At 39.9% G+C, this 27,433-nt stretch overlaps 1 protein-coding gene across 2 annotated transcripts in view; it reads left to right on the plus strand.

Moving 5' to 3' along the window:
• PARN (poly(A)-specific ribonuclease) overlaps positions 1–27,433 on the plus strand; it is a gene marked incomplete at both ends in the record, with an annotated part of 137,131 nt that overhangs the window by 97,255 nt on the left and 12,443 nt on the right. For both annotated transcript variants that reach the window (XM_084250657.1, XM_084250658.1), the window contains one exon: positions 3,664–3,853. In XM_084250657.1, coding sequence (XP_084106783.1) covers positions 3,664–3,853 — 190 coding nt within the window. The remainder of the gene's footprint in view (positions 1–3,663; positions 3,854–27,433) is intronic.

Genomic DNA, 27,433 nt, shown 5'->3' on the forward strand with positions numbered 1-27,433 from the left:
GCTTCCAGATTAAAGACCAAGAGCTGCAAAGCTGCAGGGACTTGAAGGAATGCTGGTAAATTATTGCCATGTGAAGGCCAGCAGTGAAAAGTGGATTGTTATTTGTTTTCCCTTTTAAGTCATCCTAATTCCAAATGTGCTCTGATAAATCCCACCACGAGTGGTTGGGGAGTTGTTTGTAACATTTGTGGAGGGGACTGAGAACTCAATTATTGGAAACAAGCAGATATTGTTAAATAGATCATCTTGGCTCCTTTATGATCTTGTCTCCTCTTACCTTTGCATTCCAGGAGATAGTTGACTCACACCTACTCTTTGACTTGGTGGTCCAAATTAATCTGCGAGAGGGATTGTTACAGATGTCATCCCTGTTAGGCATGCTTGCAACATAAACCTGCTGGATTAAGGAATGAAATGTAAAGAGGAAAATCTAGGAAGTGCTCATTTGCCAACAGTGGGGACTAAATGGGATCTCTGGGTTCTCATCCATTGTGTGGATCCATTCACCCGTCCCAGGAGGGCGTCACCCCGTGGGGAAATCCACTCTGTGTGAGGCTTGCATGTGACAGTCACGATGCGTTTAAGAGGTTGGAGATGGGGTCTTGTTTTATCAAGTACCTGGCATGTGTCCCAGGGACGACCCTCAGTGAGCATAGCTGGATGTTTGTTGGATAATTGACATATAAAAGGCTTTACCCACTGGGTCGCTACATGCAAAAGAATGAAGCTTGACCACCACCTCACACCATACACAAAAATCAACTCAAAATGGATTAAAGAACTAGACATAAGACCTGAAACCATAAAATATATAGAAGGAAATATAGGCGAAACACTACGTGATTTGCACATCAAAGACATCTTTACAGACACATCACCCAAAGCAGTGATAGTGAAGGCAAAGATAAACAGCTGGGACTATATCAAATTAAAGAGCTTTTGCACAGCAAAAGAGACAATAACAAAAACAAAGAGAAACCCCACCAACTGGGAGAACATTTTTGCACCCAACACTAATGATAAAGGACTGATCACAAAAATCTGCAAAGAGCTGATGAGTCTCAACAACAACAAAGAAAATAATCCAGTCAAAAAATGGGCAGAAGAGCTTAAAAGAAACTTCTCTGAAGAGGAAATGCAAATGGCCAACAGGCATATGAAAAAATGTTCAACATCACTTGTCATCAGGGAAATGCAAATCAAAACTACCATGAGATACCATCTTACACCAGTGAGAATGGCACATATTAAAAAAACTAGCAATAACAAATGTTGGCGAGGGTGTGGAGAAAAAGGAACTCTTCTGCACTGTTGGTGGGAGTGCAAACTGGTCCAACCACTGTGGAAAGCTGTGTGGAGATTTCTGGACCTACTAAACATAGAGCTTCCATATGACCCAGCAATTCCACTCCTAGGTATTTACCCAAAGGACACAGAAACATCAATTCCAAAGAGCACCTGCACCCCTATGTTTATAGCAGCACTGTTTACAATAGCTAAGCTTTGGAAACAACCCAAATGCCCAAAAATAGATGACTGGATCAAGAAGATGTGGTACATATATACCATGGAATATTACTCCGCATTCAAAAAAGATAAACACATGCAATTTGCTGCAACATGGATGGCGCTGGAAGGGATCATGCTCAGCGAAATAAGCCAAAAAGAAAAAGAAAAATACCGGATGGTCTCACTCATAGCAGGAATCTAGAAAACTTAAATAAGGGACCAGGAAAATGAATAACTATAAGAAAGTGAAAATCAAAATCAACAAAAAACTATGAACCAGAGACACTTTTAGGGGGGCGGGGGCGGGAGGGGAGGGATTGGGGTCAGAATGGGGGGCTGCAATTGTATGGGGAATATAACAATAAAAGTTATAAAAAAAAAAAAAAATAAAAAATAAAAGGCTTTACCCAGTAAACCCAGTAAGTTGTTGGGTGAAGTTAGGTAACTGCAGAGATGTCAGAAAGTGGTGCATGGAAAGGAAGGGAAAGTAACTATCCTAGGAGTAAGATTTTCAGGAAAGGACCCGGTTTCCATGGTTCTCTGGCCAGTGGCTCTGTCTCCAGAACCAGGGCACTCCCTCTGCATCTCCCAAGGGGGGCCAGAGCTCACCAGGGGAGCTCCCATTATAGATACTCCCGCTGCTTCTTTAGGAGACTTTGCATAATCTGAAAGATCTGTCACCCTGTGTGTGTTTCTTTTCCCCCTTCTTTAGAGTGAATGTTTTTCATAGTAAGAATCTGTTTCTTAGGGACCCACACATCTTTGTTGTGTTGCGTTGCTGTCTCGGTGGCTAGCCACTGAGGGCCTGCCTTTCTGTAACAGCCATTGTGTGGAGGCATCGTGGCCAGGTTTGGTCCACTTGGAGCGCAAAGCATGACATTCCGAGGGTCTGCTGTGTGGAGCGTCTGCTTCTCTGCAGTCGTCTGGAATGTAAGGTCCTTGATGTACAGGAGCCCCCCAATCCAGCTCAGACATGCTTCCCAACTGTGCGTCTCCTGCTTGCTGTGTTCTGCCCTGCACTCTTTTACATCCTATTTATTAAGGATCTTTTCATTCACATCAGATTTATTAAGAACTGCGTTGTGCCAAGAACTTTTCTAAGAGTGGGTGTCTGGATTTGTAGGGGGTGTCATGGTGCTTTTGCAACTACCCAGGAACTAAGTCTGCTCCAAATAGCCCCTACCGGCGTGACCAGGCTCTTAGGTCATACTGCCAGCGTGGGCAGTAGCTGTTGGCAGAGCTCGTGGGCTAGGAGAGAATATGCTCAAACTACATAAGCCAGAAGCAGCAAATGGTCACCCACCCACCAACAGGCCTTCTGTGGGTCCTCACTCCCAGCTGCCATCGTGTTCCAGCCCACCCCCTCCTTGGAGGAGGCATCGGGGATTACTGACCTGCCTTCACCAAGTGTTAAACCAAGGAGGGAGGAAGCTCCAGCTTTAGTACCCTGCTAGCAAGGGGTACCACGAGCCAGGGCAACCAGGGTGTCTGAGGTGCAGAGTCTGTTTGGAGCTTGTAGTCCATCATGAGGTGCAGGGCAGCAAGGAGGGCCCTGGTCTCAGGGTCATAGAAACGTATGCTTTTGCACCCAGTGCTGCCGCTTGCCTGAGCAGCACTGACCTTCACCCTCCCTCCCACGAGTAACAGCGGCTCCTCCCTTAATGTATTTCTCGAAGCTTGGCCATTGTGTGTGAAGCCTGGGCACAGACAGGCTGTAGGTCCTCAATCACGCAGCACCCTCGGCACAGGCTGTGGCCTCCGGAGGTTGACGTAGACATCAGCACTGTCACTAGGCTTTTATTATCTTTATTTTTAACAAAATGAGTGAGGATTTACAGTTTTTCCTCAGTGGTTTTGTTTTATTTTCTTACTCTGAGAGTAATTCTCAAGCAGTAATGTTACCTGCAAATCTCTGAACATTAATGTTCCTCTTACACCACCACGACCCCTGCAGCAGTGACTCTCTCCTCCAGATATGGAAACTCAGGCTTGCAGAGTCTCTGGGACCTTCCTGAGGCCATTTGGCTTCCAGGGGGAGAGCCAGGTCAGAACCCAGGACTCCTCTGTCACCCCAGTCCCCTCTCAAAGTGACATCTCCAGGGTTGGGGTTGGGCCACAGCCCCTTTTAAGGTTTTTTTCCCCTTTTCCTTGTAGCTGTCAACACGAGCAAATACGCAGAAAGCTATCGGATCCAGACCTATGCCGATTATGTGGGGAAAAAGCAGGAGGAGAAGCAGGTCAAAAGGAAGTGGACAGAAGACGGCTGGAGGGAGGTGGAGCGGAAGCGCCTGAACACCCAGTGCATACCCTACGCCCTGCGGAACCACTGCTACCGCGCCGCCAGGTAGGTTTGCAGCAGCAGCTGCTCTTGTCGCATTTTACCTGATTGTAAGGAAGAAATCTGCTTTTTGAGGCAACTTTCTGACTTTTATCTACTACCAGAGGTCACGAATGCCTCCCTTCCCTCTGCACTGTGCTTGCCATAGCTGTTTCAGTTGACTCTCACAAAGTCTGCAGGCCAGGCGGTGTGTATCTTAGTCACAATGCTTTTAGGGGTGCAGAACCTGAGGCTCCAGGACTTGCCCACCAGCCCACAAGAGAGCTGGGATCAGGCTGGACTCTGACACCTGATCCCTTCCTCCTGTCTGTCTGCTCTGTTGCCTCTGGCCGAGCGTCTGACTCTGTCTGGTCCCACGCAGGTCTGGGGCTGCAGACCTGCTGCAGAAAGAGGCTTGGACACACTCTTGCTTTAATTGCGCAGGATCCTTCCTTCCAAAGATAGATACTAGTAACGTGTTGCTGTTTTGTGAAACTGCACAACATAGGTATAGAATATAGGGGGCAAGTTCGTTATAGAAAATTGCAAACTTTAGAAAAGTGTGAATGAACAGAAGCCATCACTGTCAATATTTCAAATTGCTTCTCTGTGCTTTTTAAATTTTTTTAAAAAGAGATTTTAAAAATTGAGGTATAAATAACACAATAAAATGTATAGGTATAGAATATTGAATTGAAAGATATATACACACACACACACACACACATACACACACACAAACCCATGATCCAAAGCAAGCTATAGAACATTTCTATCCTCCCCAGAAGATAGAATTGTGTACTTCATAAGCAACCCCAAGCCCCTTCTGCCCCAAGCAGTTTCTATCGCTATGAATTATTATTCTTGGAATTTATAAAAAGTGGATTCCTGTGGGATTCTGTTTGGCTTTATTCACTTAACGTGTTTTTGAAATTTATCCTTGATATGGTATATATCCATAGTTCATTTCTTTCTACCGTTCAGTAGTATTCCGTTGCATGAATATATAATATTTACCTGTTCTCCTATTGGTGGACATTTGGGTAGTTTCCAGTTGGGAAAGATTATAAATAAATGCTGTGAACATTTCTGTAAACAAGTTTTTGTGGGCACATGTTTTCATTTCTCTTGAGTAAATACTTGAGACTAAAATTGCTGGCTCTTAGGCTAGGTGTATGTTAAACTTTATAGGAACAATCTAAAAGTTCTCGATACTGGACGTACAATGCTATGCTCCACCAGGACTGTATGAAAGTTTTAGTTGCTCCATGTTGTTGCCAACCTTTAGTGCGATGGGTCTTTTTAGTTTGGCCATTCTAGAGGGTGTAAGATGGTGTTCCATCGGGCTCTAGTTAGTGTTTCTCTGGTGACCAAGACTGTTGAACACCTCTTTGTGTGCCTGTTGGCCATTTAGATAGTTCAGGTGGGTGTTAAAATTTTTTGCCCATTTCTCATTGGGTTGTTTGTGCTATTCTTGTTAATTTGTAGGAGTTGTTTTATGTACTCATCCTTTGTCAGCTATTTGTGCTGTAAATAGTTTTTTGAGTCTGGGGCTGCCCGTCCGTTTTATTAGTGATGGCTTTTGGTGAGTAGTTGTTTTTAATTTTGATAAAGTCCTGTTTATCAATTTTTTCTTCCAGGATTACTATTTTTCCCCCGTCCAAAAGATCTTTTGCTTACCCTCGAGTTGCTATGATTTTCTTGTTTTCTTTTGGAAATTTTAAAGTGTTAGCTTTTACATTTATCATAATCCATTTCAGGTTAAGTGTGGAATGAGGTAGGATCAGCATTTATCCCATATGGATAGTCAGTGTCCCACCAACACGTGCTCAAAAGACATTGAATTGACTTGGCACTTTTGTCGTAAATGTACTGTGAACATCTAGGTCTGTTTCTGAATCTTCTGCTCCATTCACTTTCTTCTGCCAGTGCCACCCTTTCTTTTTCCTGTGACTTCACAGTAAGTAAGGTAGTGTGATCCTCCAACACTGCTTTTCTTTTTCAGGTTGGTTTGGCTATTCTAGAACCCCTTATACTCCACAGACATTGTAGAATCATCTGTTTCTTCATGAGACCGGTTCTGTAATTTTTACTGTAGAGGTCTTATATGTTTTATGTTAATTTTATTTCTAAATATTTTACTTTACTGATAATATTGTAAATGGAATTGTTTCTTAAAACAATTATACATTTTCAAATTATTTGCCACTTCTATATAGATACGTGATTAACTCTTTTATATTCACCTTCTACCCTGCAATCATTTAAAAGTCACATTATTATTATTTAATATCCCACGGGGATTTTTATGTACACAATCCATTTGGCTTGCTGTTGATAGTGGTTTTACCTCTTTTCCAACCTTTATGTCTCTTTTTTTCCCCCAATGCCTTTTTGCAGTCACTGATTAGCATCATTAGTAAATTGTCTTTTGTTTAATTGCATTTTTTTTATTGAGGGCAAAATGGTTTATAACACTGTGCATGCTCTGGGGGTGTAGGGTCACAACTCTTCCCTGATGATAAGTGATGATGAACATTTTTTCATATTTTTGTTGACCACCTGAATGTCTTCCTTAGAGAAGAGGCTGCTTATATCTTCTGTTGATTTTTTTTTATTGGGTTATTTGAGTTCTGTGAGTTCTTTGTAGATTCTGAGTATTAGCCCCTTGTTGGATGTAAGATGTTCATATATTTTCTCATTAAATGGGATATCTTTTTACTTTAATGTCTTTTTACATTATGGATTTGATTTGCTAATGTAGGTATTGCTAATATTTGCTCATATATGTCTTTTTCATATGGAATATTTGACAGTAATTTTATATCTTTGTCAAATTTTGGTATCAGTATTATGCTGACCTCATAAAATTAGTTAGAAAGTTACTCTTCTGTTGTTTTTTAAAACTGTGTTTAGGATTTTTCTTAAAATTTTGGTAGTTTACCAGTGAATACCTCTGGTTATATAGTTTTTATGTAAAGTGGTTTCTGATTATGTCTCAGTTTCTTTAATAGATATGGGGCTATTTAGGTAGCCAGTCTCTTCTTGTATCACTTATAGTAACTTGTGTTTTTCAAGGAATATTCCATTTTATTTAAGTTGTCAAACTCATAGGCATGAAATTATTAGGTCAAAGTATTTCCTTATTGTAATTTTACTGTAAGCTCTATAATTATGTCCTTTTAAACATTTGAGTTCTTGGTATTGAATTTTCTGGCTGCTTCTCTGAACTATGCCTGAAGTAGTGTTTCAGTTATTTGCTCCAACACTGGGCACTGAGGGGAATATGGCAGCAAGAAGCCCCTCCACCTCTAAGACTGTGCTGCCAGATGGTCGTGGTGCTGGACTGTCAGAGAAAATGCTCTGAGGCTCTGGGAGTGGGCCTGTGTGAGGGGCGCTGCCAAACACACCCACCAGGTTTGTAGCAGGAGGACACTCTGTATCTTCAGAGATCTGAAGGCACTGAATGACAGTACAAGAGGAGGTGCCACTCCGCTGTGGGCTTCCCTACCGATGGAGCCGACGTCAGGATTGGCCAGGGTTTGGGAAAAAACTGTATGTGTGTTTGTAGACACACACACGCACATGCACATGCACATGCAGTCTCTCACAGAAACAGGAGCCTCCTAAGAAGGTGATAAGCAAACAGACTAAAGACACAGTTGAACTCTATTACTGTTTCTACTCTTAATGAACTGGAAGAGGAATTTGAGGGAAGTTGCTGATTCCTAAGCACAGATGCCAACATGATTGAAAAACAGCTAGAGCGTGAAGGCCTGAGCAAGCGGTGGCTGTGAAGAGCTGGCCAAACGGGAGTCAAGAAAGTAAAAGTGGAGGGGACTGTGACTGATAACCAGCTCAATGGTCAAGACCTTTCTCTGTGCCCAGACAGCAGGTGAGCATTTAGGTCAGGAAGAAAAGGAACTCCTGGACCATATGGATTGGTTTTCATCTTTAGCCTTAGCAGAAGACTTTATGTTGTCCCCCACTGATTTTCAGTTTCGAGTCCCTCTGACCTGTTTTCTAGAGATAGATTTTTCCAAGTCTTTCTGTTGATAGACCTTCAGTACCAAAAAAAAAGTTCTTTTGTCCATTTGATGTAAACTTCTTCAGCTATGTAGAAACTATGAATATATCAGTGCTTGGATGTCTAGTTCCTCACATAGTGGTTCTTGTTCCTTTGTCAACATTAATGAAAGATTTTTAAAAAACTGATATTAGCAATTTGTGTCTCATCTTTTTTATTTTCTTGCTAGGTGTTTTATCAATTAATTTTTTTCAAGGGAAGAATTATTACTGGTTTTTCTGTCTTATTTTTTCATTGTATGCATATTTTTTATATTTTCTGCTTATTTTTGATTTATTTTTCTTTGTTTGGCTTCTTAAGGTGGCGGCATAACTCATTGATTTTATTAGTTTTTCTCCTCATGAAAACATTTAGAGCCATAAATTTCCCTTTAACTCTGCTTAGCTCCCTCCCACATATTTTGATATATTGTCTTTTAATTATTGTCTATTACAAAATATTTTCTAATGTCTCTTCTTTCTTCTTTAATCCATCAGTCATTTAGAACTTCTTTGATAATTACTGAGATTTATTTTATGACTTGGTATGTGGTGTGTCATGGTGAATGGAAATGTGCCATGAGTGTAATATTCCATGAATATCACTTTAGGTTGTGTTGGGTCATGCTGTTGCTCAAAACTTCTGCATCCTTAATGATCTTTTTTTAGTCTTCTTGTTCAACTACTGAAAGGGCTGTAGATTTGTTATGTCTCCATTTAATTATATGAATTTTTACTTCATGTAATTTGAAGCTTTTTTGGAAAGGAATATGCTCATTTAAGATTATAGGGCTTCTTAATTAATGATCCCTTTCATCATTATGAAATATGCCTCTTTATTTCTAGGAATAATCTTTTCTTGATGTTTATTTTGTCCAGCATTAATACAAGCCATGTTTGTTTCTCATGCTTGATGTTGTGTTTTTTTTTCCCCCTCCAGCCTCTTTGTTGCCAATTTTATAACTGGTATGTTTCTTTTAAACAATAGGCTTCTTTATAAGTTCTGACTTCCCTGCTCTTTATATTTCATCTAATTAACGATACAAGTAGGTCTGTTTCCATGTTGGTATTTGTTTCCTATTTGCCCTGTTTCTTCTATCTTCCTCTCTTCCTCTCCTCTATCACCTTTCCTATGAATGGTGTATTGTTTACTATTTACTGAAACCTTAGCATCCCGTTTCATCTATTCTGTTGACCTTTTGCTTCTATCTCTGTGTTATTTTTCAGTCTTTGCTCCGGAGTCATGGTTGGCAAGCTGTAGTCCACAGGCCAAGTCCTGCCCAAGTGTTTCTCTAAAGTGCCACTGGAACAGTGCCATGTCCATGAATATACACACTGCCTAGGGCTGCTCTGCACTGCAGTGGCAGGCTGGGGTAGTTGTGAGAGAGACCTGGTGCCCCCCAAACTTCAAACATTTACTGTCCCTTTGCAGAAAAGTTTGTTATTGAGCTACTCTGTCCTGTGCTATAGTCATCATTTACATGTGGCTTTTGAGCACTTGAAATGTGGTTAGTTCAAACTGAGATGTGTTATAAATGTAAAAGACACCCCCAGATTTTAAAGAATTGACTACATGTTGAGATGATAATATCTTTGATATGCAGGGCTATGTAAAAATATTATTAAAATTAATTTCACTAGATTATTTTTATTTTTTAAAAAATGGCAGCATCTAGAAAATTTTAAGTTACTTCCCTGGTTCACATTGAATTTCTCCTGGCCGAGCACTGCTCTAGAAACTATAAGGTGCCTCTTTGATGTACCACAATTGATCTTCAAGTGAAAAGCAAACTACTTCATGAACAATGGATACTTATAATTCCATTTAACTCCCTCCCAACATTTGTGATTTTTTTTCTCTCATATTTAACTTCTACATTTATTTCTGTAAATTGGACATTGTTGCTCTTGTTCCTTTTCTTTCTCTCTTTTTCTTTAAACAGTTCATACTCTTAAAGAAAATAAGCAACTCACATACAGGAAGAATGGCTTAAATGTAAACGTAACAGTTCAGGAAACCATAATTAGAAAGGGACATTTAAGATTGTGGGGGGACCCTGCTCTTTGGTATTGGTATTTGGACCCTGCTATTTGGTTTTTTTCTGCTCTTTGATATTGTAAGAGCCTGCTTTTCTTTTCTGTAATAGATCCAGGGTTCAGAATAGTCAAAGACTTTATAGTTGATTACTGCACAAAAGATAAGGCTTAAGTTTTGGGAAACTAGACTGGACATAAATCTATTTCAGAAGGGATTGGTTTGGTGGCATGAAATTTGCATAATTACAGGTTGGTTTGGTGCTTGGAGAATCATCCTCTCCAAAGCTAAAGCATTTAAGATCTCACTGACATATGTGACATATGTATTTTTTATTAAAAAAAATTAAAAAATAAACCACCATCCTTTAGATCCCCACCTTGACCCATATTTAAGAAGAAATGATGTCTCCCATGACACTGTGTAAACCACTGAAGGGCTGTATGCACGTAACTTACAAAAATTCACATAGCACAGAATAAAAAATGAAGGACAACCCACGCATCTCACTCCTGTTTCTTCTTCCCAGAGTCAGCTGCTGTCACCTTTACCTTTTTGTGGTCTGTTCTCTTACCTAGAAATAATAACCTCTGTTTCTTGTCTTACCACATTTGAACAATGGATATCTTGGTCAGGTCGGTGGAAGATTGAAAGTTCAGTGAACACATTGTCTTGCCTCTTTCCTGTCCCCCTTCTCACTCTGCTCAGTGATGCCATTTATAGTATTTACTACTTTTCGGTGCCGCAGCTTAACTTTTGGGACTTCTTGACAAGTTGATTCCAGCTGAGAATAGCCAGTGTGCAGTACGTGTGACATTATGACACATGCATGACATCATGACACACGTATGACATCAGGACTGCGTCCACACAGTTCTCTGAAGAAAAGGGATGCCTCATGGGGCCTGTAGAGGTGCCTTCCTGGGTCATTAAAATTTTGCTTCCCAAAGGATAATCCTCCTAATATTTCAGCCTCTTGTATAAATTTTTTTTTGAGGGGAAGCAGTTTTCTTTCCCTTGAGTGGTCTATTTTACTTTTTGGCAGCTGTAATGTTTGGTTAGTAAGCATTATAAAAATGTCCTTACTTTTTGATAGTGATGCTGGCTATAGAGTTCTAAATCCATTTTTTTTTTCTTTTCAGAACTTTAAACACATTGCTTGCACCTTACCCCAAATACATCGCACTGTCGTGATGAATTTCCTTTCTAGTTTCCATCAGGCAGGAGGCATGTTTCCTGTATCTTTCATGTCTCTGCTACCTAAGCTATGGTGTCTGTCCCACATTATGGACCATGATGTCTGATGAATGAATGAATGTTTAAGTGCCTGCTCTGGGCTCGGTCTTTCTTGTTTTATCACATGTGATGCTTGCAGCATCCCTGGGAAGGAGGGCGATTATCCCCATTTCACAGAGACTCAGGAAGCTTAGGCAATTCTTGATAAAGAATTAGCTTTAAAGCTAGGATTCTCTGTAGTGCCCTCTTGTTTCTGTTCTCCATCCTTTCCCCCCATGTATTTTCCCAGGTCTGGTAGATAGTCCTGTCCTTACCAGAAGGAAACACCCAAGCAGATTGCATCTAGGGGACTGTTGTCTTGCTGTAATCACTACAACCCTAAGAAAATATTAAAGAACTTGTTTTTTTCACTTAAACGTAATATCCCAGGAAACAGAAGAGAGGTCCTTTTGAATTTCTGCTTAAAAGAATCCCCAAACTTTTCATGACAGAAAAGTCAAACTTGCAAAAGCAGGGAAACTGGGCCTCCCCGGTGGGGCAGGCAGTTAAGCCCTGCGCTGCGCTGTGAAGCTGTCCGCAGCCTCTGCAGCGCTGGTTCGATCCCGGCCAGCTGGCGAGGGTCCCACATGGTGCAGCAGACCTCTCCTGTTGCTCCCCTCAGCAGTGTATTTCATCAGTCTGCCTGTTCTGTTCCCTGCTTTGTCTCTGGTGAATTCTCTCACCCTCCCACGCGTCTGATCTGTACCCCGGTTCTTGTATAAGTAAATAAATAAATCTTTTTTAAAAAAATGTAGGAAAACTATAGCAAACTCCATCACTAGCATGCAGTGCCAGCAGCATGTGGCCAGTCCTGTTTTATTTACTACGTCTTTCCCTCCCCCTTCAGATAATTTTGAGGCAAATCACGGATAGCATATCATTTCAGCCATAGGCCTACATATTTATGTATCTGGAAGATAAGCAAAATATTGCTGCCACACACAAAGAATAATAACACCTTAATATCAGATACCCAGTGTTCAAATTTCCTGCTCACCAATTTTTTAATTAATTGTTTTGTTTGCAGTCTAGTTGCCAAACAAGTCCACATATTACATTGGGCTGATGTGTTCCATATGACTCTTGGTCCAAGAATTCCTTTTCTGTGTGGATTCTCCCCACCCCCGCACCTTTGCAGTATGTTTAAGAAATCAGGTTGTTTGTTCTGTAGGATATCTCATATTCTGGAATGTTCTTTTAAGGTTATTTAACATGTTCCCCAATGACTGTGTTTGTAATTGGCTGGTAGTTAAACCTGTAAACTCGCTCAGATTCAGGATTGATTTTGTGTCAGATATATTTCACAGGTGGTTTTTGTATTTCCCATTTCATCACCATGGGTGGCACAAAATATCTTCTTGTCTCTTTTAGTGATAAGATTGTCAAATAGGGCGCAGATGCTGCCAGCCTGGCCCATCCAACATGAAGTTCATATCAGCTTTTCACCTCATGTTTCTAGTAGCCACTAACAATCCATGACTAGATTCATTGTTCCTTAAGGGTAGCAAAATGGTAATAAAATGGCTTGGTACTCCATTTTCATTATCTCAAATGCTTTTATTTAAAATAAAAAATTTCTTATCAGCATCTACTTGGCTATATAGTTCATATAGAAAAAGCAGAGTAAATTCTTGGGCTCCCCCCCACCCCAATATACCTTTTTATTTAAACCTATTTTCAAAATAATGAGTTGGATTCTTAGCACCTTCCAGATATTTATTTTAGCATATTACAGTGACTTTTTGGGGCTCAAGGCATCCTATTTCTAACTAGTGGGAACTATTTTGAGTTGTCTGGAGTCTTCTGCTCCATCTCAGGTCCTTGATAGCTTCTTTGACTTTTCAGAATGCTCCAGGCTCCTCTGGTACATTTCACGCCCTCTGCTTGAAACCAGCCATTTCTCCAGGGAGCTGCGTTCCTTTTGATGGGAAATGGCATTTAGAGACCATAATCTGGGCTCCAGGGGTATTTATTGATACTGAATTAATCATAGTATATCCCACCAGAAGTAAACAATTACGTGTATTTAAAAATCACGTGAAATAATTCTTCTTTGTCAGTTATGTTACCAACTCAATAAACATCTAGGTTTGTTATAGTTTTACTTTTAGGTTTTGTATTTTTTTTTTATAATTATGTAAAACATTTATGTGGTTCCATAGTCAAATCCACCAGTCAAGTTACATTTAGGAAGGTCTGGCTTCTTTGTCTGCTTTGGCAACTCATTTCTTCCCTCCTTCATCGTGACCAGTTTTATTAGTTTTTAATATAGTTTTTCATTTTTACAAATATATAAACAACCCCATAGATAAGCCCAAACCTTTCCTTAGATTGATGGTGATGGACCATAGCACCTTCCTCCACCTGGCTTTTTGCATTTAGCTCTATATCTTAGAGTCAGCCCTGTCCAGCTTCTGTTAAAATGTGATTTTTTACACGGCAAATGGTTTTAGTGTTCTTCAGCCTCCTTAATAAAACATACTAACCACCAAAGTCGGGTGTTTAATCCTAGTTTAAATTATCAACCTTGTAGCAAAGTTCATGAATATTGTATAAGTCAGACTCCTGTGAAAAATTAATTCATGGCCAGTGCTCCAGTTCAGATGAATCATTCTTTACTGTCCGCACCTTCTTCTCTCTATCCTGTCAGTAGAGGGGTGTATCTCTCACCCACACAGCATGCTACTTGAACATCCACAGACTGATACAAAAAATAAGAGTGAACGCTCATGTTTATTAAGCAGATTCTTCATTCCAGGCACGGTGCTAGGTGCTTCACATCATTTGAAAACAATCTGTGTAACAACTCAGTGAAACCTTGATGATATTCCTCTTTTATATATGAGAAACTTGAGTTGCAGAGAAGCTAAATTATTTAGCTAAAGTTACACAGGATGCTGTCTCGCGGGCATTTTGGATCCACAGTGCAGTGTGTTAAGTTGCCTCTTTGGAGCATGGTCCATATACGCCTGTGTGTGTATGTGTGGGCTTGGGAGAAGTGTGATCTCATTTTCATAAATCATGTGCTCCTTAAAAACAAACAAACAATCCTGTGTTAAAGAAGCCCTGAGTTCAAAACCTCTGCATTTCAACTTTCCTTCTTTGGGGAGAAGACTTAGGTAGACTTGTCTGTCGCCACAAGGTCATCCATATAAAGCATTTAGCTGTTGTGTTTGTTTTAATTTTAAAAGAGACAAAAATGTACCTGAAACATACAAGCCAGTGTCAGAGATACTAAAATGTCATCCTCTGGTGTGCTCGGCACAGGTCGCCCGTCAGGATCCAGCGTGGTCTGGCCCTTCAGGGGAGAACCTGAGTGCAGAAAGCAGCTGGCACTGAGGGGAAGGTGGCGTCGGGTCTGCCTAGCCTGGTGCCGCAGCTGGAAGGAAAGGGCAGTAGAAACCAGGGCAAATTTGTAGGAAGCCATTGTGAGAAGAGTATGGGTTCTAATCCTTGCCAAAGACTGAGGCAGAAGCCCGATGGAGCATTGGTGGCATTATTGGTCTCATTCCCTGATGAGAAAACTGGACCTCGGGCCGACAAGCTGCTGTGTGCAGTGGGCTCTCTGTGACTCGCTGCCTCCCCTCCTTGCTGATTTGGCACATCTGATCCTCTTTTTAAGGCTTTGCTGGTTTCAGACTGCGAAGATGATGGAGACCTTTAGCATGTATCCTACATGATTTTTTTTTTCAATTGCAAGGAAAAACTACCATAGACCTCCACTCAGTTCGCCCTCTTTTTTTTTTTTTTAACCAACTCCTTTTATTCTGCAGTTCCCACCTTGACATTTGAATGGTTGAAAGAAAGGATCAGCTTGCTCTGAGAGACTATTTTAAGAAATTCAAATAAACATCTTGGTATAACACTAGAGTCTAGTTAATGTAAAATGCAGAATTTTAAAGTATGTAGTTACTAATAAAATACATTAACCAAATTAGCTTTTCCATGGAATGCCCCTAAGACATCGAGTTGTGGTAACTACTCTTCACAACATCCCTTCGTGCAGTCTGCCTGGACAGGTGCCAGGGAAAGTTTGTCTCCTTACTGTGACATCTCCCAGACTAGGGGGTGAGGACACCTTTGTTTTCTTTAGAGGAGATATTTCATCAGGATTCCTGAGAATAACATAAAAAAATCTGGGCAACTTGGAGAAACCAAATTGGGTGTCTACACCCAGGGAAATATTGTTCATCTTTAGAAAGGAAGCAAGCAGTCTGACACCTGCTGCAGCCTAGATGGCCCACGAGGACAGCATGTTAAGTGAAACAAGTCTGTCGCAAAAAAGACACATATGGCACATAGATTCATAGAGAGAGAGTGGATGGTGGCTGCCCTGGGTGGGGGTGAGAGTTCCTTAATAGGTTGAGTTTGGGTTTTGCAAGATTCGAAGAGGTGTGGAGATTACTTCACACAGTATGAATGTACCTCACGCCACTGAACACTTAAAAACAGTCAAGGTGTGATAGTTTCTCTTTTACGTGTATTTTCCCACAAGTAAAAAAAAAAAAAACTAACTAACTAAAAATCAGGCAACTTGGAATCTAGTTTTTGATAGAATTTAGCTGGAATCCTTTCTCATGATGATAGGGGTGGAAAGGATGCTGATGGGGACCTAGAATCCTTTAACAGTTTAAACTGTGTGGTAACATGTAATTTTTCAGTTGCTGCTTATCTATTTTAGACTCTATTAAAATGCATTTTTTAGATGTAAGCAAATCTCAAGATCAAATGTGAGAGAGAGATTGATTGGAAAGTGCTGTGTTGCTTGGACTTTCTTTTCTCACCTGTTACATGGGCTACAGCATGTCTGTCAGCCACATGATTGATTTTATTTTATTTTATTTTATTTTATTAAAGATTTATTTTTTATTTATTTATACAAGCACTGGGTACAGTCAGAAGCGCGGGAGGGTGAGAGAATTCACCAGAACCAGAGCGGGGAGCAGAGCAGGCAGAAGGACCGAAGCACACTGCTGAGGGGAGCAGCGGGCGGCAGGAGGGGTCTGCGCGCCATGTGGGACCCTCACTGGCAGCCGGGGATCGAACCAGCACTGCAGAAGCTGCGGGCAGCTTCACAACCCAGCGCTCAACCTGCGCCACCAGGGAGGCCCCACATGATTGATTTTAAAAGGAAGGATTGCTTAAATAAATCTAGGCTGTAAGTGTGAACTCTACAGAAGTTGAGAAAAACACACTATAAAAGTAGAATGATTGTATTTATTAACTGGTAGGTGATTTTAAAAAAGTTCAGTCACTAATATTTCTGTGCCTGATTTTGAAATCTGTAATTGTTACATTAAATTTAGATTTTAACAATGACTTAGCCTTCTTTAAATTTAAAAATATAAAAAAGGTAGCTACTGTCTCCAATAAAACTTAGAATTTACATTTAAATTTTTTTATGTGGAAATTTAGAATAAGTCACTGAAAGTTTGCTTTCACTTCATGCTTTAAAGCAACATGTCTCTCAGGATTTTATTTTAAATAACATGAAAGCTTAATTTAATACCACCTTACATGTAAATGGTTTTTGATGTTTTGGAATGCTTTCATTTTTCATAATGGTAATAATATTTGAAGATGAATTTTTCCTCTCCATATCTTGATGTTATTTAGTTGATTAGCCATAATTGAAATTAACTCTCATCAGTTTCTAGTAATGTGTTATAATATTAGTATTTATTCTCATGTAGTAAGTACAATTTTTTTAATGGTGCTAACAGTTGAAATTGCCGTCAGCACTCTTGGATGATAGGAAATGACATGCTCTTTCCCGAGTCTGTCAAATAAATACAAAACAAATTTCCTGTTAGGTTTGCCCAGACCATGTGCAGCTAGAATTATTCCGGTCTAATATGTGGTTGTTTTAGCTAAAATTAAATGTGAAATCTGTAACTTCTGTATTTCAATTGTTAGATATTGAAATCCTTAGCATTTTTCTAGCAGGTTTTTGTTTTGTTTTTGACACTTCATGTTTTTTAAAAAGTTCTGCTAGCACATCATCAGCCAGCAGAAGCCTCAGCCCCTTGTGTTCATGTGGGGGAGGCCGGGTGTAGAGATGGAGAGTAGCAGCTGTAGCCCAATCCTGAGTTTGTCCTTGTGCCTGTAGGTGGCTCCATGTCTAAATGCATCTTACAGGTTTAAGGAGCTTCATCTTATCTCCTCGAATCTTGAAAGCATGGCACATAGTGTAGAGGCCAAATGCTTGGCAGATGAGAACATTCTAGAATCTCCCTTCTATGCCCCTTTCCCCAACTGCAAAAGAACCGAAACCTGCTATGTATTTTTAAACTTCATTTCCAAAATGGAATGAATTATGGAATCTAAGTGACAGCTGAATGGATGTTTACTGTACAGGTCTTTAAATTTTTCTTTCGTATAAAGTGTTCAAAGAAAATGGAATTGTATTCTAGAAACCTTGTATATCTTTCCAAAAGAGCAGGTCAGTTTGGTTGATTCTCAATGATCTTCAGGTTCCAGCATCCATGAGCAAACAAATGTCTGTCCAGCCGATGGCTCACCTGCCCAGCCCTCTTTGCCCTCCCAGCCATCAAGACCAAGCTGTATTCCTACTTGTGCTGCTAGCTCCTTCTTCTGTTCTGTTTCTTTCCTCCTTTCTGGATATTTCTCAATGATTTGGACCACTGCCTCTGAAGACCCAGATCAACATCATCTCTGAAAACACAAACCTTCCATCTTTGCCCACATGGGAGGGAACTGGACAGAGAAGACGCTGGCATTTAAGAGTCTGCCATGTGCCAGGCCCTGTAATGTGTTCGTTTTGTTTTGTTATTTAATGGTCACAGTAACCTAGGCTGTAATTCAGGAGACAGAAACTCATAGAAGTCAAAGAATTTGGCTATAGCCACAAAACCAATAAATGACAGAACCTATATTCAAGCCCTCATCTCTCATCCCAAGTCCATTCATGCCCTTTCCAAAGTGTCTGTCTCTCCCAGGCTATCCATTTGTGATCCTTCCCCCCCTCGACCCCCTCCCCCCAAATATCTTCCATGGCACATGCAGTGCTTTGTCTTGGGGATTCTTGTGGGAAGTGAAAAGATAAGCTTAGGGATTGTTGTCTATTCATATAATAAATGATCCCTTGGGGTCACTCAAGATTTAGATAAACAAATGCATATAAGAACCTGTAACAACACATCTTTCTACCCAGTTTCTTACTGGAGAACGCCATGCAGACTGCTTTGTCCCACAGTATAAAGTCATGCTAGGAACACTTCCCGTAGCTTGGCCAAATGTAAGGCAGAAAGGAATAACCTCCTCGTCTTAATTACACACCAGTACCCACCTTATTTCATTGCCTTCCCTGACTGAAGAGCCACATAAAAGTGGGAGTATATGGACTGGGAAGCCTTAGAGCATCTCCAGTCTGAAGACTGCCCATGCTTGCCTTATCACATTGTTTGAGGGAAAATTATTTAAAAGGAAATTGGGAAATCGATCTCATGATGCTACAGAAACTGCCTTCAGACCATCATTCTGTTATCACAGCAGCTCATCATCTTAATGACTCTGAATTCTTGGAAGGGATTCATTTCTTGTTTTCTGTAGTCACAGACCAACCCCAGAGAGGCTGTCACAAACCACAACAAAATGCAAGGAGTGTGTGACAGTTTCTTAGCGTCAGAACATCCTCTGGTAGCTATTCCTCTGCTATGAGGGAGGAGAAATGACGTGTTCATGTCATGACGCCTGGCTCTCCTCCACCCCCCGTGACATGACAAGCAGAACTGGAAGGTCAGAGAAGCTGTGTTTTATTCAAGGTCACAAAGCCAATTAGTAACAGCCTAGAATGATTCACTACTGGTGCAGTAGTCTCTCACATTGGTAAGTGGATCTCTGTGAAACCCTTGACATTTTTTTTCCTTTAAAATACATTAAGATTGTTTCTAAAAGCCAAATAATACAAAAAAGTTTATAGTAAAGGCCAGCTGTCCCCTGCTGCCCTCATCCTGCTCGGAGACGCCCATGTTCAATTCTTTCTTTGATACTCACCTTACTTTTCCAAGTGATGCATTTATTGCTACCTCTTAATTTTTCTCATTATCTTTGACTTGCTAATATGGTAAGCCTGTCCGCTCATTTTTATCGCCCTATATTATATCCAAAACAAGGGCTGCCGTAGTTTTAAATGTTTTCCTCAGCTCCCTGCATTGCCTCATTTCTTCCAAGTTTTTTCTGTCGAAAACTTTATCAAATATTTGGCTATTTTTGTCCATTCATTTTTATTTAAGAAGGAACTTAAAGGGCTGAGACACTCTGGGTCAGATCTCACTGATGGTTTTTCTCTATAGCCTGATGGGGTGAGAAGCTGGCTTTGTTATCCTGTATCTCTTCTCTAAGGCTTACACTTTTCTTTATGGCTTATGCTTTTTATGACCTACTTAAGAAATTGTTGCCTAAATTAGGATCATAAAGATTTTCTCTTTTTTTTTTTCCTGTAAGTTTTATAGTTTTTTGTTGTTGTCACTGTTATTTATTTAGGTATCTGATCCATTTTGGGTTAATTTTATAGTGGTGTGGAAGTTCATTCTCTACATATAGAGATCCATTTGTTTAGTACTTTTTTTTTTTTTAAACTCTCCTTTCTCTATCAAATTACCTTAACTCCTTTATCAAAAATCAGTTGGGTTTGTTTTGATTTGGTTTGTCTGTTGCTTTGTTCCTTACATCCTACATATGATGAAGTCAGGGGTTCTGAGTTGCGCTCCAATTAATTGTATGTGGAGTGTTAATTTCTTAATTTTGGAATTAGTAGTAGAATAATCACTTCTTTCACATTTGTGATCAATTAATCTTTTCTATATTTAACGCAAGTGAGTTAGCAGTAGGAAATTGTTCAAAACATTCAAACCATGTTCTTATAAAAAATATTTCGAATTGAATGTCATGGGTTCTCTGTGACCCATAACCAGATTTTTTCTCTCACTTAGGCCAATCCCACATGTGCAGATAAACCTTATGTCTAGGACTGAGCACATAAGCACATGCACATTCATATTCTCTCACTCTCGCACACACACACCCCCCCATTCCACAAGAGACGTCCTTAGTACGGGTAACTGTCATACAGACTTAACTTACTTAATGTTAATTTTGCTTCTCAAACTCACATTCTTTATTAGAAATAACAACCCCAGTTTATCAGTGATCTCCAAGGGATTGTCTTCTGAATCAAGCAGAGACTGCCCAGTACCCTCCCTCAGCCCCCCGGATCCTGCCCCAGAATGCTGAAGCAGTCACACTCATGGAATCTGAGGTCAGCATGAGATTTTGTGAAAATAATAAAGATGCATTTTCTCGCTCCCACTTTCCCAAATTTTTTGCTGTGTAAGGTAGTTCACACAGTGGGGCATTCCTTTTCCCCCTCAGCTGCATCTAGTAGCAAAGACTTTTATCCAGAGAGACTGGGGAAGTTGACTCTACTAAAATGTAAACCATGTTAATATGACGCACAATCCAGGACAGGATAAGCATTTTGGCGTCTGTCACTTGCCTCATTGCTTCTGGGGTGAAACACTCATTTGTTTCATGCATTTGATAAGCCTTGACCACAGAGGGCTTACCCTGCAGGTCCTGCCAACACAGGGGTCAGTGGGAGAATGAGATCCTGCTCTCCTGGATCATACACTCTAGTGGCAGAGAGTGAATAAACAAAGAAACAAGCACAGGCAGAGATGAGGAGGCAGAGAACAAAACAGGGCAGAGGTGAAGGGCTCCTGGGGGTGGGGTACCTGGGAATGGGGGGGGGTCTTTCTGCATGGAGGCATGCACAATAGGGAGAACTGGCTCTGGGAATATGGGGGAGGAGGGGCTCAGGGAGCACAGGGCTTGGAGCACTGTCTGAGGTCTACGTTCCCTGCTACTCTACCTGACAGAGGTCTCTTACTCTGGGGAGGAGGCTTCTTATCTGCAAAATGGGAATGTAAGCAAATGTTTAGCTTCAGATGGTCATATACAAGTATCAGATGAGAGGATTTTTTAATGTGGGCAGCCCTTTAAAATAATAGGTCACTGCGTTTTAACCAGCAGCATAAACCTCCCAGACAACTAAGACTTAACCCAGTCTGTCGTTAAGACTCACCGTAAAGCTGAGGGAATGTAGGTCGTGCTGATTAACAGGAAAAACAAGTAAATGATGAAACAGATAGAGTTCAGAAATACAACCACACCAACAGGGTCTCCTTGCAGGAATTCCTTCCTGTCATCTCTAGGGACATTTGTGTGTTGCTCCAAATTGTGAGAAAAATCAGTTGAGAAATCAGGATAAAGGAAAAAAAAAAAAATCTGTGGGAATTAAAGTTTAACCATCAGCATAGGCTTTTCTCATTGAAAGGAATCTGCTGGCATGAAGTTGAAAGCAGGAGGGAATCAATGCCCAGGGTTAAGGTCAGCATTTCTGAGACCTGGGCAGGCACTTCTAGAAGGGCCTTGGTCTGCTCTGTGTTCCTCCTTGACACTCTTCCCGTGTTGTGTGTTTTCGTGGCTCTGTCTTCTGCTAACAGTGAGTCATTCCTATAAATAAAGTATATGAACAAGTTTACACACATTAGTACACTTTATAAAAATCCTGTGAATCTTGTTCCAAGGAATAAGTTTGGGAGTAACTCTGAAATTGGCAGTTTTGAAAAATATTTCTGTGTAGTTGGGCTGTTAACCTTGCTAGGATATCTGAATGTTATGCTATCTTAATATAATCCAATAGCATTTCAGTGTCTGTTTGTTGTAGGCTACACTTATCTGTAAATACTTTTATGGGAGAAATACAAAAACAAGATGTAAGTATCACTGTGGGCACGCCAGTATGCAATCAGCTGATCTAAAATCTGAGTGAGAACAAGATCAGCATTAAAAGCAAAAACAAAGTTAAGGCAAGCAGATAAAATATTTTCATTCCTAAAAAGGGAAATAAATATATATATGAAGCAATAAGGCATCTCCTGCTCGGTTGTATTTGCATTGGACAAATTCGGAACAATTTAACCACTGTCAGCACAACATGAAATATTTCTACATCTGGAGTATTTGTGACAAGACAAATATTAACAATTAGTGCTTGTATATTCTAAAATCTCATTTAAGAATAACTTCAAATATTGGTGACATTTTTCAAATGTTAAATGATGTTATTGGGCATCCATTCAGTGCTAATGTTTTATTCCCTTAATGTTTTCTTTTACCTCTACCAGATAGATATCATTTTTACATGTTATTGGAATATATCATTTTGTCACAATATATTGATGTATAATAATTAGAACCAATGCATTTATTGATATAGCTTACTTTACCAGGTTACCCCCTAAATCTTTTAAATAACCCTAACAGAAAAATGACTATTTATGATTATGATAACTCATTATTATTTAAATACACACAATAAAGTACTATGAAAGTATAGAATAATTTATGATTTCGGAACTCTTAATTTCAGTTCTGAAAATTAATAACTGTAAGAATTTGGAAAAATTCAATATTTATGACGTAGGGGCTTTTGTGCATTAAAAGCCACTGATACCTGAGTGAAAAGATAACCCACCGAATGGGAAGACAACACTTCCAAATCATGTGTCCATTAAGAGATTAATATCTAGAATATATAAAGAACCCCTAAAAGTCAACCAAAGCAAACCATCTGATTCAAAAATTGGTAAAGAACTTGGATAAATGTTTTTCCAAAGTAATTATAGGAATAGCCAATGAGCACATGAAAATATTCTCAGCATCAGTAATCACTAGGGAAATATAAGTCAAAACCACAGTAACTATACCTCATGGTCAGCAGTTACCATCGAAACAACAGAAAATGGCAAGTGTCAACAAGGGTGTGGGGAAACTGAAACCTTGTGCACTGTTAGTGGGAAGTAAAAATGACACAGCTGCTGTGGAAAGCAGTGTGATGATTCCTCAAAAGAATTAAACATAGATTTAACATATGATCCAACAATACCATTTCTTGGTATATATCCCAAAGAATTGAAAGCAGGGTCTTGAAGAGATTTTTGTACACCCATGTACATTGCAGCATTATTCGCAGCTAATACATGGAAGCAACTCAACTGTCTGTTGATAGATGATTGGATAAACAGACTGTGGTACATATTTGCAATGGAATATTATTCAGCCTTTAAAAAGAACATTCTGATACATGCTCCAATATGAATGAACCTTGTTTGGCATTATGCTAAGTGAATTAGCCAGTGACGAAGGATAAATACTGTATTTATTTATTTATATATGAGGTACCTTATATGAGGTACTTATATGAGGTACCTAAGAGTTGTCAGATTCATAGATAGAAAGTAGATGGTGGTTGCTAGGGGCTGGGGTAAGTGGGCATGGGGAATGTTGTTTAATGGGTATAGAGTTTCAGTTTTGTAAGATAAAATGAGTTCTAGAGATGGTTGATGGTATTGCTTGCCAACAATGTAAAAGTGCTTTATGCCATTGAACTATACACTTAAAAGTGGTTAGGAAGTTATATTTTATTATATGTGTTTTTTACTGATTAAAATAAAATCTCAGAAAAGCTTTTACATAATGTTCATAGTATTATTATTCATAATGGCAAAAAATTGGAAACAGTCCATATGCCCACCAACTGGTAAATGAATAAATGAATGTGCTATAGCCATTCTAGAAAATATTACCATCTAGTAAGAAAAGGAAGAAAATAACAATACTTAAAACAGTGTGTCCGGTTTCCAAAGTATTATGCTAAGTGTACGAGTGATACACGGAAGACCGTATGATTTCATTCATATGAACTTCTAGAATTATAGGCACCACAGTAGTTCAGTGGTTGCTGGGAGGGGGATTGAGTGCCAGGTGACACAGGAGTCTATTTCAAGAGCAGGAACTGTTCTGGGTGTGGATTGGTGCAGCACTTACACAATTAGTTACATGTACTTCCCAAAACTGACCAAGCTGTACCTTCACATGAGTGGATTTTATTTCATGTAAGTAATACCCTAATCCCAAATAGGGGTCGATTTCATGGGGCAGCCATGTTTTGATTGTTTGACAGAAAAAGGTACTTATAGGAGCTTGTAGATATGACCTTTACTATCAGCAAATATTTTTTACTACTAGAAAGAAGGTGGTACTGGAGATGCACACCCTTGTAGAATTTGGTCTGTGGTTGCTGCATCATTGATATTATCTTAACTTATGTAAGTTTGACCTAATAATCATTATAATCTGGATGGCTTATTTGCATCCCCCAAATAAATGCTAATCAACATTTAATGCTCAGTTTTGACATACCAAGTTGTGCCTCTAACATTTTATTTTTTAATTTATCACTTCTTACAGTGGGTTTAAATATGCATTCATAGTCATTTTAAAGTCATTCATTTTGTCCATTTTAATTCCGTGTGCAAATGGACTCAGACTAAGGAGAGGTGGTTTTGCCTGATTCTCTGTTTGACTTTGAACTTTTAAAATTGAATCAATCTATAGAGGACTAGCTTATCCACATGCATGTATTAAGAATGTGTTTACACACACATCACAAAACCTCACCCTAAATATGTAAAATGAATAACAATTATAAGTTCAGTACTTCATGTATTTGGTTTTTAACATATAATAAAAGCTGTTTTTGATCCAAAACTGCCTTAGTTAAGCTATATGGGATGTAGTCACAGGTTTTTTTGGGTTTTTTTGGAAATGGTAATTGAGAAAATTTATGTTGGTGTGGCTGAACACACACACACACATATATATGTATATTATATATATACACACACACACACGTGTCCAAACACATAAAATGTATTAATCTCACACATATCTAAGGACATTTCTCAGGCGGATGTCCATCTAAGACAGTAGCCCTTTCTTCTTCTTTTTTTAATTTTATTTATTTATTTTATAAAGAGTTTTTTTTTTAAGATTTATTTATTTATTTTTATTTATACAAGCAGTGGGTACAGTCAGAAGCGCGGGAGGGTGAGAGAATTCACCAGAGCCAGAGCGGGGAGCAGAGCAGGCAGAAGGACCGAAGTACACTGCTGAGGGGAGCAGCGGGTGGCAGGAGAGGTCTGCGCGCCATGTGGGACCCTCCTCTGGTGGCCGGGGAGCAGCCGGGGAACGAACCGGCACCACAGAGGCTGCGGGCAGCTTCGCAACCCAGCGCTCAACCCCTGCGCCACCAGGGAGGCCCTCTTCTCTTTTTTTTTAAAATTAAGGGCTCACTTTATTTTTCTAATTAATTAATTATTTTTATATATTTCTTACATCATTTTTCATTTTTGCACAATGTACGCATTTTCATCTTGGTTATATTCCCCATACAATTGCACCTCCCCATTTTGACCCCAATCCCTCCTCTCCCCGCCCCCCCGTAGTGTGTCTCTGGTTTATAGTTGCTTGTTGATTTTGATTTTTTCTTTATTATAGTTATTCTTTTTCCTGGTCCCTTATTTAGGTTTTCTAAACTCCTGCTATAGGTGAGACCATCCGGTATTTTTCTTTTTCTTTCTGGCCAAAACTACAGATTAGGAACTAAAGAATATGTTGTCAATTAATTGAGAAAATGTTCATGAAAATTTGTAAGCTTGAAAATTACATAAAATGGAGACCTTCCAGAGGCACAGTTCTAGCAAAGTCTCTGATGCATAGTAGACCCTCAGATGTCTATGGACCTAGACTCATGGGCCTCGTTGACTAAAAAGCAAAAACCTATGATTAGGATTAAAAACAGTGTATTCCATTAAGTGCCAACAGTATCATCTTTTATAATTAATACTAAGGTTCAAGCAATCAATCCCCATGTTTATAGAGTACCCACTGATGCTGAGGTGTACTCCTATAAAGATAGAGTGTAACATCGCCCCATATCATTTCTTCATGTTCCTCCAGTCAGCCTCTGCCTGTCCCTCTGTGGCCCACACCATTATTGCAATTTTTTTTCCTCCATAGATTAGTTCAGCCTTTCCTAGAATTTCATATAAATAGAGTTATGAAACACCTGCTCTTTTGTGTGAAGACTTTGTGTAGGGTGTTTTCAAGAGTCACCTATGCTGCCTATGTCACTGGTTCCTTATTGTTTTGTTGCTGAATCATATTTCACTGCATGCATGCACTGTCGTCTGTCCATTCTCCAGCACATGGCACCTGCACTGCTCTAAGTTTTTGTTTCTTATAAATAATAAGGATGGCTGACTTAAAGTTCCCCTGAGACAGATTAGCAGAGTGTTATGGGAAGCAGGGAAGGAAAGGAACACTAGACACGGGGGCTGGGGAGCGTTCTCGGAGGATAGTGATGTTTGAGCAGGAAGACATGGATAGTAGAGTCTTGGCACAAACAGCAATGTGGGAAATACAGGTTTTACTAAGGCTGATAAGCCCTTGGATGGATGGACAGATGGGAGAGTGCGTGTAATGGAATTCATTAAGGTAAATTTATATTGTTGACCGCCTAGTGGAAGATAAGGTTAGAGAAGCAAAAAGGCACTCAGAGACAGAGAATCCTGGGTGCAGTGTCAACTTAGGTCTGCAGTGGAGAGCCATGCAAGTTTTGGGCTGGGACTATTGGTCAGATCTCTGTTTTGGAAAAAGGTTGGCAACATAGGAGCTCATGAATTTGGAGGGAAAGGGAGACAGGAAAGAGGAGGAGAGGAAGAGAACAATTAGGATCCTGTTTTCAGTCTACAGACAAGAGAGCAAGGACCCCATGGCAGTGGGTGAGGAAAGAACTGGATTGGATAGGACTAGAGGCCCATTTGGAAGTGGGAGAGGGTCACCATGTTGGTGGGATGTTGGTTCGGCGAGGGGAGGAGCTGCTGAGGAAGCAGGGGCTTGCCACTGAGCTAGGAAAAGGACAGGTGCTGACTCCTGGGGCGCAAGCCCGATACTAGTGCTGTCAGAGGAGATGCTTAGTTAATGGGTCAAGACAGCACTTCCTTGTACTAATAGCCTGATGACATGTTATTACTCATGTGTGAGTGTACTTCCCTCCTAGATTGTGTTCCAGGGGTATCAGAAGATATGGGCCATTGAAATTTACTTTTCCTTATTTGTTGCACATACTTCTCAGATAGCTCCATTAATTTCCTCTGCTTTTAATTTGGCAATAATTTCAATTTTTTTTTAAAAGATTGATTATTTATTTATACAAGCACTGGGTACAGTCAGATGCGCGGGAGGGTGAGAGAATTCACCAGAGCCAGAGCGGGGAGCAGAACAGGCAGAAGGACTGAAGTACA

This window comes from Talpa europaea (assembly GCF_964194135.1).
Source record: "Talpa europaea genome assembly, chromosome: 12".
In the NCBI taxonomy this organism is placed as follows: domain Eukaryota; kingdom Metazoa; phylum Chordata; class Mammalia; order Eulipotyphla; family Talpidae; genus Talpa; species Talpa europaea.